Genomic DNA, 17511 nt, shown 5'->3' with positions numbered 1-17511 from the left:
TATATATATTAAACATAAAATCACAACTTGAATAGAAGATCATCCAATGGAATTCAACAGAAATGTGACAGGAAATGGTTAAAGCAAAAAAGAAGAAGAAAGCAAAGCAGACTGCTTGTCCAGGATCACCTGGGAGCCAACAGAGACTCCTCAATATGAAAAGAGGAAAAGTGAGAGACCCTTAATAGGTTACATTCCCACAGTGGCCTCCTGCAATCCTAGCAATGGATGAACACTTTGATCCTCATGGGCCCTGAAACTATGCTGAGCTGCTGGGAGACTGTAAGACAGCACTGCTCTAGAGAGAAAGCTCATGCTCAGTACTACAAATTCCCTGAGACCTAAAGAGCTACAGCAAGGCACTATTGTAGAGCCCTAACCTGGACAGGCTCCAAACTATCCTGGAGCCCAACAGTGCTGGGCTGAAACACAAGAGAAGACTGAACTGCATGCAGATCCCAGGGCATAACTGCAAAAGACCTTGGCCCACCACATCTGAGGCAAGGGCTACTACCATCAGCACCGAGGTGAACGGGCCAGTGGTGCATATGTTCTCCATCTGCCAGTCAGGGCTGTCTGCCACTGAAGGCAACACCGTCCTCATAAGTGGAAGGGCAGCAGCATAGCTGCCACCACCCCCTACACAAGCATTCACTGATAACTTGGTGATCACCTCATCCCTGCCTACCACAGCTGGCACCTGCACACACTATCAGAGGACCATAGTACAACCCCACCCAGCCTGGGTTGCCCCAGCTCCATACCAAAGCAGTGAACAGCCCAGAACACCACTGTTGGGACCAGAACTCCTTTCAGGTACACGGGATTAAGCCTACCTACCCAGTCATTACCACCACAGGTAGCACCTACCTGTATGCACCACTTGTGAGCCTGGAGACTGGCAGTCTAGATCACTGCAGCAACTGTCAACACCAGTGCACATTGCTTGGGACACAGATGCTCTGCCACTTTCACAGCCCATGTCACACTGGATGCCCAGTGGCCAAGAACCCAATAAATAATTCAGAAACTACACACACCCAGAATCAAAGCCAAAGAGTACCACCCAAAGAATGCTTCAGCTAACATCTTCAGGAGAAAGTCATTCCATGCAAAAGCAAATTGAAACAATTCAAAGAAGTAAACTGCTATAACAGATGTGAAGATATCAATTTAAGGACACAGAAAACAAGAAAAAGCAAGGAAATATGACCTCTCCAAAGGAATACAAGAATTCCCCAGCAACAGATCCCCTCCCTCCACAAAAAAAAAAAAATCACAAACTCCTGGAAAAGAAACTCAAGTTGTCCATTCTAAAGAAGCTCAGTGAGGTACAACAGAATTCTGAAAAGCAATACAAAGGAGTCAGAAAAACAGTTAAGGATACAAACAAAAAATCTACCAAAAAAACAGATAGCATTAAAAACAAAGAGGCCAGGAGAAGTGGCTCACACCTATAATCCCACCACTTTGGGAGGCCAAGGTGGGCAGACTGCTTGAGCTCATGAGTTCAACGCCAGGCTGGGCAACATGGAAAAACTCTGTCTCTACCAAAAATACAAAAAATTAGCGAGGCATGGTGGTGTGTGCCTATAGTCCCAGGCCAGAGGTTGCAGTGAGCTGAGATAGCGCCACTGCACTCCAGCCTGGGCGATGGAGCAAGGGACTGACTAAAAATTAAAATTAAAATAGAAAACCAAACAGAAATTTTGGAACTAAATAATTTATTGAATAACATACAAAATAAGTTTGCAAGCTTCAACAAAAGACTGTTCAAGCAAAAAAAAAGAATATCAGAACCTGAACACAGGACTTTTGAAATAGACAAAAATAAAGAAGAATTTTGTCAAAATAAGCAATGCCTTTTTGACATATGAAATACCTCAGAGTGCCCAAATATTCAAATAATTGGGGTCCCAGAAGGCCAAGAGAGAATGAAAGGATTTTAAAACCTATTTAAAAAAAGAATAGATGAAAACTGACCAAGTCCAGCAAGTGATATAGATATTTAGACACAAGAGGCTAAGATCTAAAAAGGTCTTCTTCACGGCACATTACAATCAAACTGTTTAAAGTCAAAGACAGAGAGAATTCCAAAAAGAGCAAAAGTGTCTAATCACATATAAATTAGAAACTTTCATCAGGCCACCCATAAATTTCTCAGCAGAAACTTTATAGGACCAGAGAGAATGGGAGGATATATTTACACTGCTAAAAGAAAAAAAAAAAAAAAAAACTGCTAGTCAACGACACCATATTCAGTAAAATTATCATTGACAAATGGAGGAGAAATAAAATGTTTTCCAAAAAAGCAAAAGCTAAAAAAATCTATCACCACCAGATCTGTTCTACACACACACACACACACACACACACACACACACACACACACTGCTTAAGGGAGTCCTAAAACTAAATGTTAACGAACAACATTTACCATCAAGAAAACACACAAAAGTGTAAGTCTCACTGGTAAAACAAACAAGCGTATGATGAAGATAAAATAATCAAATAACACTGCTACAGAAAACTACCAAACCACAAAGACAAACAACAAGAGAAAATGAAAGAAACAATAATGTAACAAAACTACCCAAAAACAATCAACACTATGACAAGAACAAAGGGTCACACCGTAATATTAACTTGGAATGTAAATGGATTAAATGCTCCACTAAAAAGACACAGACTAGATGAGTGGATGAAAGACAGGATTTAACTACATGCTGCCTACAAGAAATGCACTTCATCTGTAAAGACACATACAGGCTGAAACTAAAGGAATGGAAAAAGATATTCCACACAAACAGAATGAAAAATGAATAAGAACGGTTATACTTATGAGTAAAACAAACTTTACATCAGAAACAGTCATAAAGACAAAGGTCATTACATAATTATAAAGAGATTAACACAGCAAGAATACTTAACAATTTTTAGTATGTTAAAACTGGAGCATCCAGATTTATAAAGCAAACATTACAAGTTCTAAATAGACTCCAAGACTGTAACAGTGAGAGACTTCAACATCTCACTCTCAGCATTTGATCATCTAGATAGAAATTCATTAAAGTAACACCAGATTTAAACTAGACCTTAAACCTAATAGACTTGACATTTTTAGGACATTTTATCCAACAACTGCAGAATATACAGTATTCTCCGAGATCAGACAAGATTGGATGCATTGAAGGTGGTATGGCCATAGAGAGAATACATATTATTCTCATTAGCACATGGAACATTCTCCAGGATAGACCATATGTTATGCCACAAAACTAGTCTCATCAAATTTCTAAAAATCAAAATCGTATGAAATATCTTCTCAGACCACAATGGAATAAAACCAGAAATCAATACAAAGAGAAACTTAGACACTCCTGAATAACCACTGGATCAATGAAGAAATTAAGATGTAAATCAAAACATGCCTTGAAACAAATGAAAGTGTAAACACAACATACCAAAACCTGTGGATATACAGCAAAAACTGTAATAGGAATCAAGTTTATAGCAATGAACACCTGCATCAAAGGAGTAGTAAGGTTTGAGGCCAGGCACAGTGACTCATACCTGTAATCCCAGCACTTTGGAAGTGGGTGGAACACCTGAGGTCAGGAGTTTGAGATCAGACTGGCCAACATGGTGAAACCCCGTCTCTACTGAAAATAAAAAAATTAGCTCGGTGTGATGGCAGGCGCCTATAATCCCACATACTCAGGAGGCTGACGCAGGAGAATCATCTGAACCCGGGAGGCAGAGGTTTCAGTGAGCTGAGATCACGCTACTGCACTCCAGCCTGGGTGACAACAGCGAAACTCTGTCTCTAAATAAATAAAAACAGTAGTAAGCTTTCAGTGAAACAATTTAATGATGCACCTCAGGAACCAGAGCAGGAAGGACAAACCAAATGCAAAATTATCAGCAGAAAACAAATTATACAGATCAGACCAAAAATAAATGAAGTTGAAACTAAAAAAAATACATCGGGTCAATAAAATGAAAAGCTGGTTCTTCAACGAGATAAAACTGATAAACCACTAGCTAGACTAACAAAGATCCAAATAAATAAAATCAGAAATGAAAAATGAGACATTATAACTGATAGCACAGAAATACAAAAGATCAGAGACTATTATGAACAAATAAAAACAAATTGCTTGATCATGGTATATTATCTTTTTGACATGCCATTGACTTTGGTTTGCTACAATTTTTGTATCTAACTTCATCAGGGATGTAGGCCTGTAGTTTCCTTTTACATTGTTGTTGTTGTTGCTGTGTCCTTATCTGGTTTTGCTAATAGGGTAGTGCTGGCTTTCTAGAATGAGTTACTGAGAATTCTGTCCTCTTTAGTTTTTTTGGAATAGTTTGAGGAGGACTGTTATTATGTCTTCTATCTTTAGTAGAATTCAGTTGTGAATCCTTATGGGCTTGGGTTTTTCTTTAATGGGAGACTTTTTGTCACTGATTCAATCTCACTACAAACTCACTAATACATCATTTCAAGCAAGATGTACATAAAGCATGCAAAGGTGGTTTAATATATGCAAATCAATAAATGTGATACATAACATCAACAGAATTAAGAACCAAAACTCTATGATCATCTCAATAGACAAAGAAAAAGCATTTGGTAAAATCCAACAACTAAAAATTCTCAATAAACTAGGCAAAAGAGGAATATACCTCAAAATAACAAAGTTCATATATGACAAACCCACAGATAACATCATACTGACTGGGGAAAAGTTAAAACCTTTTCCTCTAAGAACTGAAACAAAAAAGCATGCCTACTTTCACAAGTCCTATTCAACATTGTGCTGGAACTCCTAGACAGACCAATCAGGTAAGAGAAAAAAACAAACTGGATCCAAATTGGCAAAGAGGAAGTCAAACTATCCTTCTCTGAAGATGACATGATCTTATATTTAGGAAAACCCAAAGCCTCTATTGAAAAATTTCTTAGAGCTGATACCAAATTCGGTAAGTGCTTTAAATTTTTTCAACACATAAACACTGGTTTCTATATATTAATAATAAAATAGCTGTAAAAAAAACAAGACAGCAGTCACATTTACAATAGCTACAAAAAATATATAAAAATAAAGATAACTAAAATGAAGGATCTCTACTAAAAAACTACAAAAGACTGATGAAAGAAATTGAAGAGGACACAAACAAATGGAAAGACATCCCATGCTCATGAACTGCAAGAATTAATATCGGTAAAATGTTGGTACCAACTGAAATTTTTTTTAAACAAAGGTTGATAAAATGACTGTTACCTTTTTTATTTTTATTTTTTGCATTACTATAAAGGAATACCTAAGACTGGGTAATTTATAAAGAAAAGAAGTTTACTGGATCAGGTTCTGCAAGCTGTATATGAAGCATAGTGCCAGTCTGCTCAACTTATACTGAGGTCCTCAAGGAGGCTTATAATCATGGCAGAAGGTGAAGGTGAGCCAGTGAATCACATGGTGAGAGAAGAGGCAAGGGGATAGGGGTGCCATACTTTTAAAAATAACCAGATATCTTGTGAACTCAAAGCGAGAATTCACTCAATATTACGAGGAGGATACGAAGCCACTCATAAGGGATCTGTCCCCATGACCCAAACACTTCCCACCAGGCCCCACTTCCAACATTGGGGATTACATTTCAACATGAGATTTAAAGGGGACAAACATCCAAACCATATCAATGACCATACTATTAAAATCAATACACAGATTCAATGTAATCCCTATCAAAATACCAACGTCACTTCTCACAGAAACAGAAAAAAGAGATCCTAAAATGTATATGGAACCAAAAGAGAGCCAGAATAGCCAAAGCAATGCTAAGAAAAAAGAAACAAACAACAACAAAAAAACAAAGACAAAAACCAACAAACAAAAACAAAGCTGAAGGCATTACAGCCTGACTTCAAATTATATTACAAGGATATATTAGCCAAAAGAGCAAAGTTTTGGTATAAAAATAACTATACATACCAATTGAACAGAATACAGAACCCAGAAATAAATCCAAATATTTACAGCCAACTGATCTTTGACAAAGGTGTCAAGTACATACTCTTAAGACACCTTCCTTCAATAAACGATGCTGGAAAAACTGGATATCTATATGCAGAAGAATTAATCTGAACCCTTATCTCTCACCCTATATAAAAATCAACTCAAGATAAATTAAAGACTTAAATGTAAGACCTGAATCTATAAAACTAGTAGAATAAAACACAGGAAAAACAATTCAGAACACTGTTCTAGGCAAAGAATATACAGTCAAGACATCAAAAGCACAGACAACAAAAATCAAACAAAAAAAGGCCAACAAGATATATTAAACTAAAAATAAAAAAAGCACAGCAAAGAAAACAGAGTGAAGGGACAACCTCTTAAATGACAAAAAATATTTGCAAACTATTCAGAATACTCAAACAAGTCAGCAATTAAAAAAAAAAAGCACAATCCCATTAAAAAGTGAGCAAAGCATATCAATAGTCAATTCTCAAAAGAAGACTTAAATGGCCAACGGATATATGAAAAAGTACTCAACATCCAAAATCATCAAGGAAATACAAATTAAATGGACAATGAGATATCATCTCACCCCAGTTAAAATGGCTATTACTCAAGAGAAGAAAAACAAGAGATACTGTTGAGGATCTGAAGAAAAGAGAACTTCTATACACTGTTGGTGGGAATGCAAATTAGTAAAACCACCATGGAAAACAATACAGAGATTTCTCAAAAAACTAAAAGTAAAACTTTCATATGATCCAACAATCCCACTACTACATATTTATCCAAAGGAAAAGAAATCAGTATATCAAAAAGATACCCATACTTGCATGTTTATCACAATACCATTCACAATATCAAAGTTACGGAATCAATCTAAGTGCCCATCAATGGATGAATGGATAAAGAAAATGTGGCATATACATACAATAGGATACTATTTAGTTGTTAAAAAAAAAAAAAGAATAAAATAAAGTCATTTACAACAGCATGAACAGAACTGGAGATCATTATATTAAGTGAAATAGGCACAGAAAAACAAATACCACAATTTTTCACTCATATGTGTGAGGTAAAAAACTTGATCTCATAGAGAATAGAACGACAGATATCAGAGGGAGGGAGGCGTGTGAGGAGGAAACAGAGAGGTAATTATAAACAACTTGCAGTTAGATAGAAGAAATAGGTTCTAATGTTTGATAGCAGGGTTGGGTGACTATAGTTAGCATCAATATATAGTATATTTCAAAATAGCTAGGAGAGAGCCAGGCATGGTAGTTCATGCCTGTGATCCCAGCACTCTGGAAGGCCAAGGCAGGTGGATCACTTGAGGGTAGGAGTCGAGACCAGCCTGGCCAACATGGCAAAATCTTGTCTCTACTAAAAATACAAAAATTAACCAGGCATGGTGACACAAGCCTGTAATCCCAGCTGCTTGGGTGGCTAAAGCAAAAGAATCACTTGAACCCGAGAGGTAGAGGTTGCAGTGAGCTGAGATCATGTGACTGCACTCCAGCCTAGGCAACAGAGTGAGACTCTGCCTCAAAAAACAAACAAACATGTAATCCCAGCACTTTGGGAGGCCGAGGCGGGTGGATCACGAGGTCAAGAGATCGAGACCATCCTAGAGTCAACATGGTGAAACCCTGTCTCTACTAAAAATACAAAAAATTAGCTGGGCATGGTGGTGCGTGCCTGTAATCCCAGCTACTCAGGAGGCTGAGGCAGGAGAATTGCCTGAACCCAGGAGGCGGAGGTTGGGGTGAGCCGAGATTGCACCATTGCACTCCAGCCTGGGTAACATGAGTGAAACTCCGTCTAAAAAAAAAAAAAAAACAACAACAACAACAACAACAAGCTAAGAGAGAACTTGAAATGGTAACAAAACATACAAATGATAAATACTCAAGGTAAAAGATACCCCAAATACCAACTCGATCATTACATATTCTATGCATGTAAAAATATTCACATGTGCCTGAAAAACATGTAAACTACTATGTATCTATAAAAGCAAAAAGGCATACCTATAATAAATAAAAAACTGAATTCTTATTATCTGGCTTTAAGTCAAAAATCTAACAGGTCGTAATAACTGACAAATTAAATGTGATTTATTTTGTATTACTGTAAAATCCAATTTTGTACATGTTTTAAAACTAACATAAAAACCAGATGGAAATTTAATCTAATAGCCACTGACATAAATGTTACTGTTGATACTTTGTTATTTATATGTTATGTATGTTATTGACACTTTGGCTTCATGGGTATCTCATTTAAGCATCTCTCATAATTAGTGATGTCTCAGATAATGTAATGGAGAGGTCTGACTCCATCTAAAATGATTGTTTTAGATTAAGAGAGTATAACTGGTCCACTAAAAAATGCTAGTATAATTCTCTGTATTGTTCCAATTTTAGTATATGTGCTGCCGAGGCGAGCACAAAAAAAATGCTAGTATAATTCTATAACTTATTGGATCATCAGTAGGAAACTGATAATAAAAATAGCCAGAAACAAATTAATAACCATAGTTGTCCAAACTGAAAGAACATAACTGTTACTGAGTAATCTTTTCCCAGCCATTTTAGTATCATAAACTTCTAATTACATAAAACACAGAATACGGTAGTAGTTGAAAGTATAGAGTTAGGGCCAGGCACAGTGACTCATACCTATAATCCCAGCACTTTGGAAAGCCGAGGTGGGTGGATCACCTGAGGTCAGGAGTTCGAGACCAGCCTGGCCAACATGGTGAAATCTCATCTCTACTAAAGATACAAAAATTAGCCACGCATGGTTATGTGTGCCTGTAGTCCCAGGTACTCAGAAGGCTGAGGCATGAGAATCACCTGAACTGGGGAGGCGGAATTTGCAGTGAGCAGAGATTGCACCACTGAACTCCAGCCTGGGCCACAGAGCAAGACTCCCTCTCAAAAAAGAAAAAAAAAGTACGAATTTAGAGCTAGACTGGGTTTAACTCCTGGCTTCCCATTCAGTAGCTGTGTGACCTCAGGCAAGTTTCTTAACCCTTTCATGCCTCAATTTTCTCATGTGTCACATGGGCATAACAACACTACAAACTACTTACCTCACAAAAATGTTGTGAGGATTAAGTATATGTAAAGCACTTAACAGTGCTTGCAACCATTAAGCATAATTATTTGCTATTATAATTATTCAACATGTTTGCTTTTGTCCCTAATAGTTTGAACTGCAGGATTCAGTTATTATGTATTTCCTTTATTACACTTTTGCATATTACAAATTCATTAACATTTCTGGAGTCATCATGACTTTTTAATTATGCATTTGTCTTTTGGACCTTGTCATTTCTAATTCTGTTTTCTTTTGTTAACATTCTGTTGAGGGGTGGGGGGAGCAATGCAAAAAAAAAAAAAGAAAAAACCATTCTGTTTACCTTTCTCATCTTAATGCACTTTCTACAGTGAAGTATGCAGCATAAATGAAGTAGTAGTGTATTGCAATAAAATTAAAACTTTTATTTCTATTTTTATCAAAAAAGAAAGAAATTAATTGTTGCTAACATTTAATATACAGAGTAAGTCTGGTATGCCTTCACTTTTCAGATTGAGGGTCCACATTTCAGATTGCTTTGTGTCACAAAACAAATATGAGAGTAGCAAAAAGAATTCAATACTCATAGGAGTTGACAGTAGAAATGGCACTCATTTGTTTCTTATTTTAAGTTATATATGACCAATTCAATTACTTTAAGCTTAATATTATCTTTTCTGTTAAGATGAAGTCTCACTCCATCACCCAGGCTGGAGTGCGGTGGTACGCTCTTGACTCACTGCAACCTTCGCCTCCTGGGTTCAAGCAATTCTCCTGCCTCAGCCTCCTGAGTAGCTGGCACCACAGGCGCGGACCACCACGCTTGGCTAATTTTTGTATTTTTAGTAAAGACAGGGTTTTGCCATGTTGGCCAGGATGGTGTCAGTCTCCTCACCTCAAACGATTCACCTACCTCGGCCTCCCAAAGTGCTGGGATTATAGGCATGAGCCACCATGCCTGCCAATAGTATCTATTTTTAACTCCTGGCAAAATGGAAACTCACCAAGCACAGATTTTTTTTTTTTTTTTTTTTAAGACAACTGAAACAGAAACAAAAACCTGAGTATGTAATCACAAGTAAATAAAAAATGTGGTGGCACTGTCACTTCTTGAACAAGTTAATCTTAGTCCACTATAAAAGTAAAGCATGAAAATCTAATGATATCTGATAAGAAAATTACCTTGAAAACTTTAAATCATTAAGAATACTACTAAAAATAAGGATACAGACCCATTACCAACATTAGAACCATGTCTAAATAAATACTGACTCTGGAGATAATAGCCTGTGATATTTGAAACCATTGTGTCATCACAGTATTTTAATCAGAATAGTTTCAAATATTGTGTCTTCATCTGCCCATTACAGATTACTTTTACATGAATAATGGTAGTGTAATATTATATCCATTTAATTCTATCAATAAATATACATATGCTGCAAAGTACACTTTAATATAATAAACAAGGGTATACGCTCAGTCTTCTGATCACCAAAGGTGCAAGGAAGAAATCTTTTCATGTATTTATTTTTATTTATAAGATATTTAGAAAACATAAGCAGCTCAGAACTAAGAAGGTCTTAAATAATCACCACAATTACTCTTTTTTGTTTTGTTTTCTTTTGTTTTGAGATACAATATCACTCTATCGCCCAGGGTGGAATACAGTGGTGCGATCTCAGCTTACTGCAACCTCCGTCTCCTGGGTTCAAGTGATTCTTGTGCCTCAGCCTGGCCAGTAACTGGAATTACGGGCATGTGCCACCACTCCTGGCGAATTTTTGTGTTTTTGGTAGAGACAAGGTTTCACCATGTTGGCCTGGCTGGTCTTGAAGTCCTGATCTTAGGTGACCCACCTGCCTGAGACTCTCCAAGTACAGAGATTACAGGCATGAGCCACCATGCTGACCACCACACAGTTACTTCTTAAGCACTCCTCTCAGAAGTTAAAAACTCCAGCCCTTTGAAAAGGAGCATGGAGAAGAGAGAAGAGGCTTACCACGGGTTTTCACTATTAGGATTATAGTCTAAAAAACGTTTTAGTGATGGGATATACAGTTGAAACAATTTACAGTCTTTAATTTGGGACTAGAGATAATTTGAGCTTTCCCCTACCATATCTGTAATATCTCCTTTTTTCAGTTTGTATACTATTTAACCATTGTAATTCTTATTAAATAATGTTAATCATTTGATTAAGTAAATGCTGAAATGGATAAATTCAGAGAAGTACATATAAACAGACAGGAAATGAGAAAAAAGCTAGAAGATAAGTTGTTATTACTGGAGAAAGGCACAATACACAAAAATCACACAATTTATCAATGTAATGCAAAGTAACAGCAAGAATTAAAGGTACTAAATGAGTACACTAAATGTGTTTTGTTATAAAAATTTCCAATCTGACCTTGGGGAAACATACCTAAGACTTTACATATGAAGGTACGATTCCAAAAATGTGAGCAAGAAATATCAATTTGCTTTACCTTTCTACAGATAGATCTATCAAGAGCCAAGTGTATGTATTGACTGAGCAGCCCATACCCTGTTCGGGAATTAATTCATTTTTAAATTAGGTTGACATTACAATCATGAAGCACTGCTAGCTGTGGACAGGTTTACAGATATTTTTAAAAGGTTATTAACATTATAATAATCTGTTTATAATAAAGTATAGGAGACAAAGTATAGTTCTCAGGCAAATAACTTACTTCTAGATCACTTTACCAAAAATCTAAACAGCTTCAAACTAACTCATCTCACCTTTACCTTACTTTGCTGTAATACAATATATAAATTTCAACAAAATTTTAATGATTATTCCTTAAGAACTAGACATTCTTCTGGACTCTTGGGATCCAATGGTTCCTGTCATCAGATCTTTCAGAATATTACAAAATATAATTTAACAAAACTAACCTCCTCAATTCCCAGACCAAATGACATATACAGTCTTTTGAAGAAAAAACTTAATAAGCTTGTTAAAATAAGGTATATTTCATAACATACATGCATTTAAACCCAGTTTCTCAGATGTATCCACAATGGCAAAAGGAGTAATAACTTTCCCAAGTGACAGAAAATAAAATACATAGCCTCCGATATCTAGTAAGTATTTTTGCTTTAAATAAATACCTTCATATTATAATCAAACCGTATTACTTTACTTTCAAACAAAAAAATTTGGATGGTGATTTTAAAAAATAGTCTTCTTTGATTAAGTTGATCATCTCAAATACTGTGAGAAAATATAGTTAGGTATATGAAATAAATTCCTTTTCAGTAATTTCACTTGCTGTGTAACTCATTCTTAGTTGTGTTAATATTTACTATTCCTTCAATATGCCATAGTAGTTAACAATATTTACCGGAATTTTTTTTTAAGTATATATTTGGCCAGGCACGATGGCTCATGTTTGTAATCCCAGCACTTTGAGAGGCCATGGCAGTAGGATCACCTGAGGTCAGTAGTTCAAGACCAGCCTGGACAACATGGAGAAACCCTGTCTGTACCAGTAACACAAAACAAAATTAGCTGGGTGTCGTGGTACACTCCTATAATCCCAGCTACTCAGGAGGCTAAGGGACGAAAATTGTTTGAACTGGAGAGGTGGAGGTTGGAGTGAGCTGACAACATGCCACTGAGCTCCAGTATGGGCAACAAAGTGAAACAAATAAACAAAAAGTATATATTTATTTTCCTAAATTTCTCAACTTCTAGTTATTTAATAATCCTAAAACAAAAGTAATGCTTTCTTGTTATATGTGCATTCTCACAGCATCTTTATTTCTGTTTTTATCTCATTCCATTTTCATATGTGAAGAGTTTTACTAAGTTAATTCTTGGCTTTCTCTTTTTTTAAATTTTCCTTAAATCAGCTTTGGTATACATTAAAATCACCTGCTGAACTTTCAAAAATCCCAATACACAGATCACACACCATTTGTCTTAAAATGTATGTTTATATTACTTTTTCCAAGTTAAAATTAGTAATAATAAAAGCCTGAGTCCACTCCCTGTCGAAGAGCCGACCTAGAAAATAGTGCTGAAAGTTAAGAAAAAGAAACATGTACCAAAATTAGAAATGTTACTTAAATCAAAAGGCAGAATGTTAAAAACTGGAATTACTGGTAGCCTAATATATAAATTCATTTCACTATAAATACAATACAAAAATAAAACTGCGGAAATGTTTCAGCATTTACAATCAGTGTAAAACTGCTCAAGAGAGTATTTTTGTGAAAATGGGAAAGGTGATTAATTTGTGAAGCCAAGCAAAGAAAACATGTACTCTGAATATAAGAATACTTTCAAGCAGAGTGTCCCAAAGAGAAGCTTAACATTTACACACACAGACACACACACACACACACACACACACACACACACACACACAGCCCAACACCCACCCCGTACATACTTCAGGGGGCTGGGAGAAATTCCATGTAAAATAATTTTGGGAAATTCTCAGGTAAATGAAGGTAAGCAGGGTTTTTCTTAATTAGGATTTCATAATCTCGAGGCAGGTATAATATGTGGTTCTGCTTAGAATTCACTGACCTCCTAAGACTGACCCTTTGCTTATTATGATAGAAAAAAGAAAAAAAAAAAATTCACTGACCTCCAAACTCTTTTCCCTTAAAATCATTTAATGCAACCAGCACTGTACAAACAAAAACTGTTGGAGATGCATTTATAAATTAAGAAATTTGAGATAGTCTTCAAAATAAATGTCAAGAATCTACTTCTACCTCATACCACTAATTTTCTTATCCTACCAATAATTATTCAATACTCCACACAATATAATCAAATCTCCAAAGATCATTAATTTTGGAATTAGTACCATAGATTATTATATAAAATTAAAAAATAGATCTTCAGTTACACTAAACATCAAATCAAAACAAAACTTGAGATAATCAACATATTCATCATTAGAAAGTATAACTAGGCAATTTGTATAAATACTGGAATGCTATACCTCATCAAATTCTTCCGTCATTTTTCTGATGATTTCTGCATTCTGCATATTTCGAAACATCTCTATTCTCACAGTACCTGTGGAACAACAAATTTTACCGTTAATCTTTGAGATAAACTTCCACTCTCCCAAGAATTAACAAGTTATCTGTGAGAATCTCAAAAGAATAACCTTCCAACATACACTTTATATTAAAACATAAAAGGTTTGATCAGGCCCTTCTAACAGGACAGTACTCCTAATAAGGAAAAAAAAATAAATTTTGAAATTGCCATTTTTAACTATAAATAATTCCATAATTAGACATAACATCAGGAAGCTACCCTAAAGTTCTCAGATAATTTAAATTGTGTTAAATTGCTGGTAAAAGTATAACTTGGTACAACGTGTATGGTATATAATTTAGTACATGTCTGTCAAAACTACAAGTTTACACACCCTTTGACCCACAGATTGCACTTGTAGCAAAATATCCACAGACTAACACATGTGCAAAGTAATGAATGTAAAAGGTTATCCCTGTAGCACTGTTTGTAATTTAAAAAAAAAAAAAAAAAAAGGAAAGGAAGCCTATATGCTCATAAACATCTGATGAAATAAATAAAAGGCTGCTATTAATGACAATGGTGGCAGCAGCTAACATTTGGATGCTTACTTTCTTCCAGGCACTTGATGTCTATACATTTAATCTTTACAACAATACAATAAAGAACATACTATTCTTTCTTTCTTTCTTTTTTTTGAGATGGAGTCTCGCTCTGTTGCCCAGGCTGGAGTGCAGTGGTGCGATCTCAGCTCACTGCAACCTCTGCCTCCCAGGTTCAAGTGATTCCCTTGACTCAGCCTCCCAAGTAGCTGGGACTACAGGTGCCTGCCACCACGCCTGGCTAATTTGTATATTTTTAGTAGAGATGGGGTTTTACTATCTTGGCCAGGCTGGTCATTAACTCCTGACCTTGCGATCCACCTGCCTCAGCCTCCCAAAGTGCTAGGAATACAGGCGTGAGCCACTGAGACTGGCCTAGAATACACTACTATTTCTATGAGACAAGGGGCACTGAGAGGTTTAGCAACTTGCAAAAGGAGTTTCTCAGTATCAGATCCATGGTTTACATGCAGGCAGCCTGGCTACCATGATTAACCACTACTTTTCATTGACTCTCAAAGTCAACGGAATCTAACAAAAATATAGATGGAGCTATCAAAAAATAATAAGCCTATTTCGACTGATATGGAAAGATTTATAGGATATATTCAAACACAAAAAACAGTGAATATTGAAATATATTTGATTGAACATACATTAAAATATTTTATACCACTGCAGAGCAGAGAGTTTTTCTTCAATGTTCTGACTGCTATTGCCTGGAACATTACTAAGCACATGGGAAGCATTCAAACAAATAAATATAAGATAATTAAATGAGATAACAAATGTAAAGTATCTGGCATTGCACCTGTAGCATAAAAGATACTCAGTATTAGGCTCTCCTCCTTTGGGCATTCATTTTTTTTGATACATTATCTTGCCCATTTTGGAAGCAAGCTAAAAGCTCCAATTCCTAATTTGAGCTCTAAGGGAAGTCAGATTCCTACATGTATACAGATTCAAATACTGTTCGAAGAGACAAAATCAGAACCAGGGAAAGTCATTCTAGTTGTTTTCCCATCACCCAGACCTATAGCCTCTACCTCCAGAGTAGACATGACCATGTCCAACAGCACTGAACGCCCTTGTTCAAAATGCCTAGTACCTATCATAAGGATAAGTTAAGAGAATGAAGAGATAAACTGTCAGAAAAGTAAAGAAGGACCTAGCAAACTTTCTTACCCTCATATATACGAACCACACAGCTCAGAGAAACATCTCAACTCTGTCCTCCTCAGTCATTTTCAATTCTCCCCCTTCTCTGTTCTATGATGTCAGCCAGGCAGAAACTCCAAGCCTTCTATGCATCCCTCCCACTAGGTACACAAGTATGTAGAAGATTGAAAGTAGACACAACCTTACTGAGCAGCAAAACCATTTATCCAAATATAACAAAAGGCTCTTTTAAGTTTATATTAATAATAGCTCTTGGCCATGCGTGGTGGCTCACACCTCTAATCCCAGCACTTTGGGAGGTAGAGGTGGGCAGATTGCTTGAGATCAGGAATTCAAAAGCAGCCTGGCAACAACAGCAAGACACCGACTCTACTAAAAAAAACAAAAAAAAACCATAGCTGGGTGTGGGTGTCACATGCCTGTAATCCCAGCCACTCAGGAAGCAGAGGCAATGAACCTGTGAGGTCGAGGTTACAGTGAGCTGAGATTGTGCCACTACACTCCAGCCTGGATGACAGAGCAAGACTGTATCCACCCGCAGAAAAGGTTATTGCTTTTATGACATATCATTCTTGCTTACCCAAAATTACTGAAGTCTAAGTGTGGTTGAAATACACTAACACTGTCTAACACATTTAGCAAAAGAGCCTTCCAATAGTAGATGCTTTCTAAGTAACTGCTCCATGTATAAATCATTTTAAAGCTTTTCTTTTAAAGAGTGGATTACAGAGTCTTAATAAATAAAATATAATCTAGTTATGTACTAGAGATAATCCAATAATATGACAGGACAATTTTTTTTCTTATTTTTTGAGACAGTCTCACCATTGCCCAAGCTGAAGTGCAATGGCGCAATATCAGCTCACTGCAACCTCCGTCTCCTGGGTTCAAACAATTCTCCTGCCTCAGCCTCCTGAGTAGCTGGGATTACAGGTGTGCACCACCATGCCCGGTTAATTTTTGTATTTTTAATAGAGACGGGTTTACACCACATTGGTCAGGCTGGTCTCAAACTCCTGACCTCAGGTGATCCACCCACCTCAGCCTCCCAAAGTGCTGGGATTACAACTGTGAGCCACCATGCCTGGTCATTTTTTGTTTCATTTTTATATAACCTAGGCCTGATAAAGATCAAACTGTAAATCAAGACTAGACATAAATATGGATGGACTGGTAGAAAAAATCTGAGTCAGGCAAGGAGAAGAAATGCTGAGTCTACTAAAACTGAGAAGGATTCACTGAATAAACAACTGCATACCAGAAATGTAGAACTTAACAGTTACCTCATAATGCAGTGACTACATTTAAGAGTCTTTTTCAAGATTTGAGGAGGGCAGTCTGGGGGAAAGGTAAAGAAAGAGACACTTTGTTGCCTTTCAAGCTTAATCATAAATATCTTGGGATGCATGGGATCTGTCTAGGCAGTACATGCAAAAATGAAAAAAAAAAGCCTCAAGTTATTATAAATAAATACACATTTTTGATACTTAAAAAATTTTTAGAAGCCTTGAAAATAGAAATTGCTATGATTACATCTCCAATGATGACTCTGTCTCTAGATGGCAGTCTTCACTTTATAACAGTCCTT

General features: G+C 36.4%; 1 protein-coding gene across 1 annotated transcript in view; it reads right to left on the bottom strand.

The window, feature by feature from the left end:
• The window catches only part of STAG1 (stromal antigen 1), a 410571-nt gene that overhangs the window by 201013 nt on the left and 192047 nt on the right, over positions 1 to 17511 (bottom strand). The window contains exon 6 of the mRNA XM_017528196.1: positions 14099 to 14175. Within this exon, the coding sequence (XP_017383685.1) occupies positions 14099 to 14175 (77 nt within the window). The remainder of the gene's footprint in view (positions 1 to 14098; positions 14176 to 17511) is intronic.

The sequence above is a fragment of the Cebus imitator genome, unplaced genomic scaffold (assembly GCF_001604975.1).
Source record: "Cebus imitator isolate Cc_AM_T3 unplaced genomic scaffold, Cebus_imitator-1.0 Scaffold53, whole genome shotgun sequence".
NCBI lineage: Eukaryota > Metazoa > Chordata > Mammalia > Primates > Cebidae > Cebus > Cebus imitator.
The sequence above is the reverse complement of the archived record's forward strand: the minus strand, read 5'-3'. Positions and strand labels throughout refer to the sequence as shown.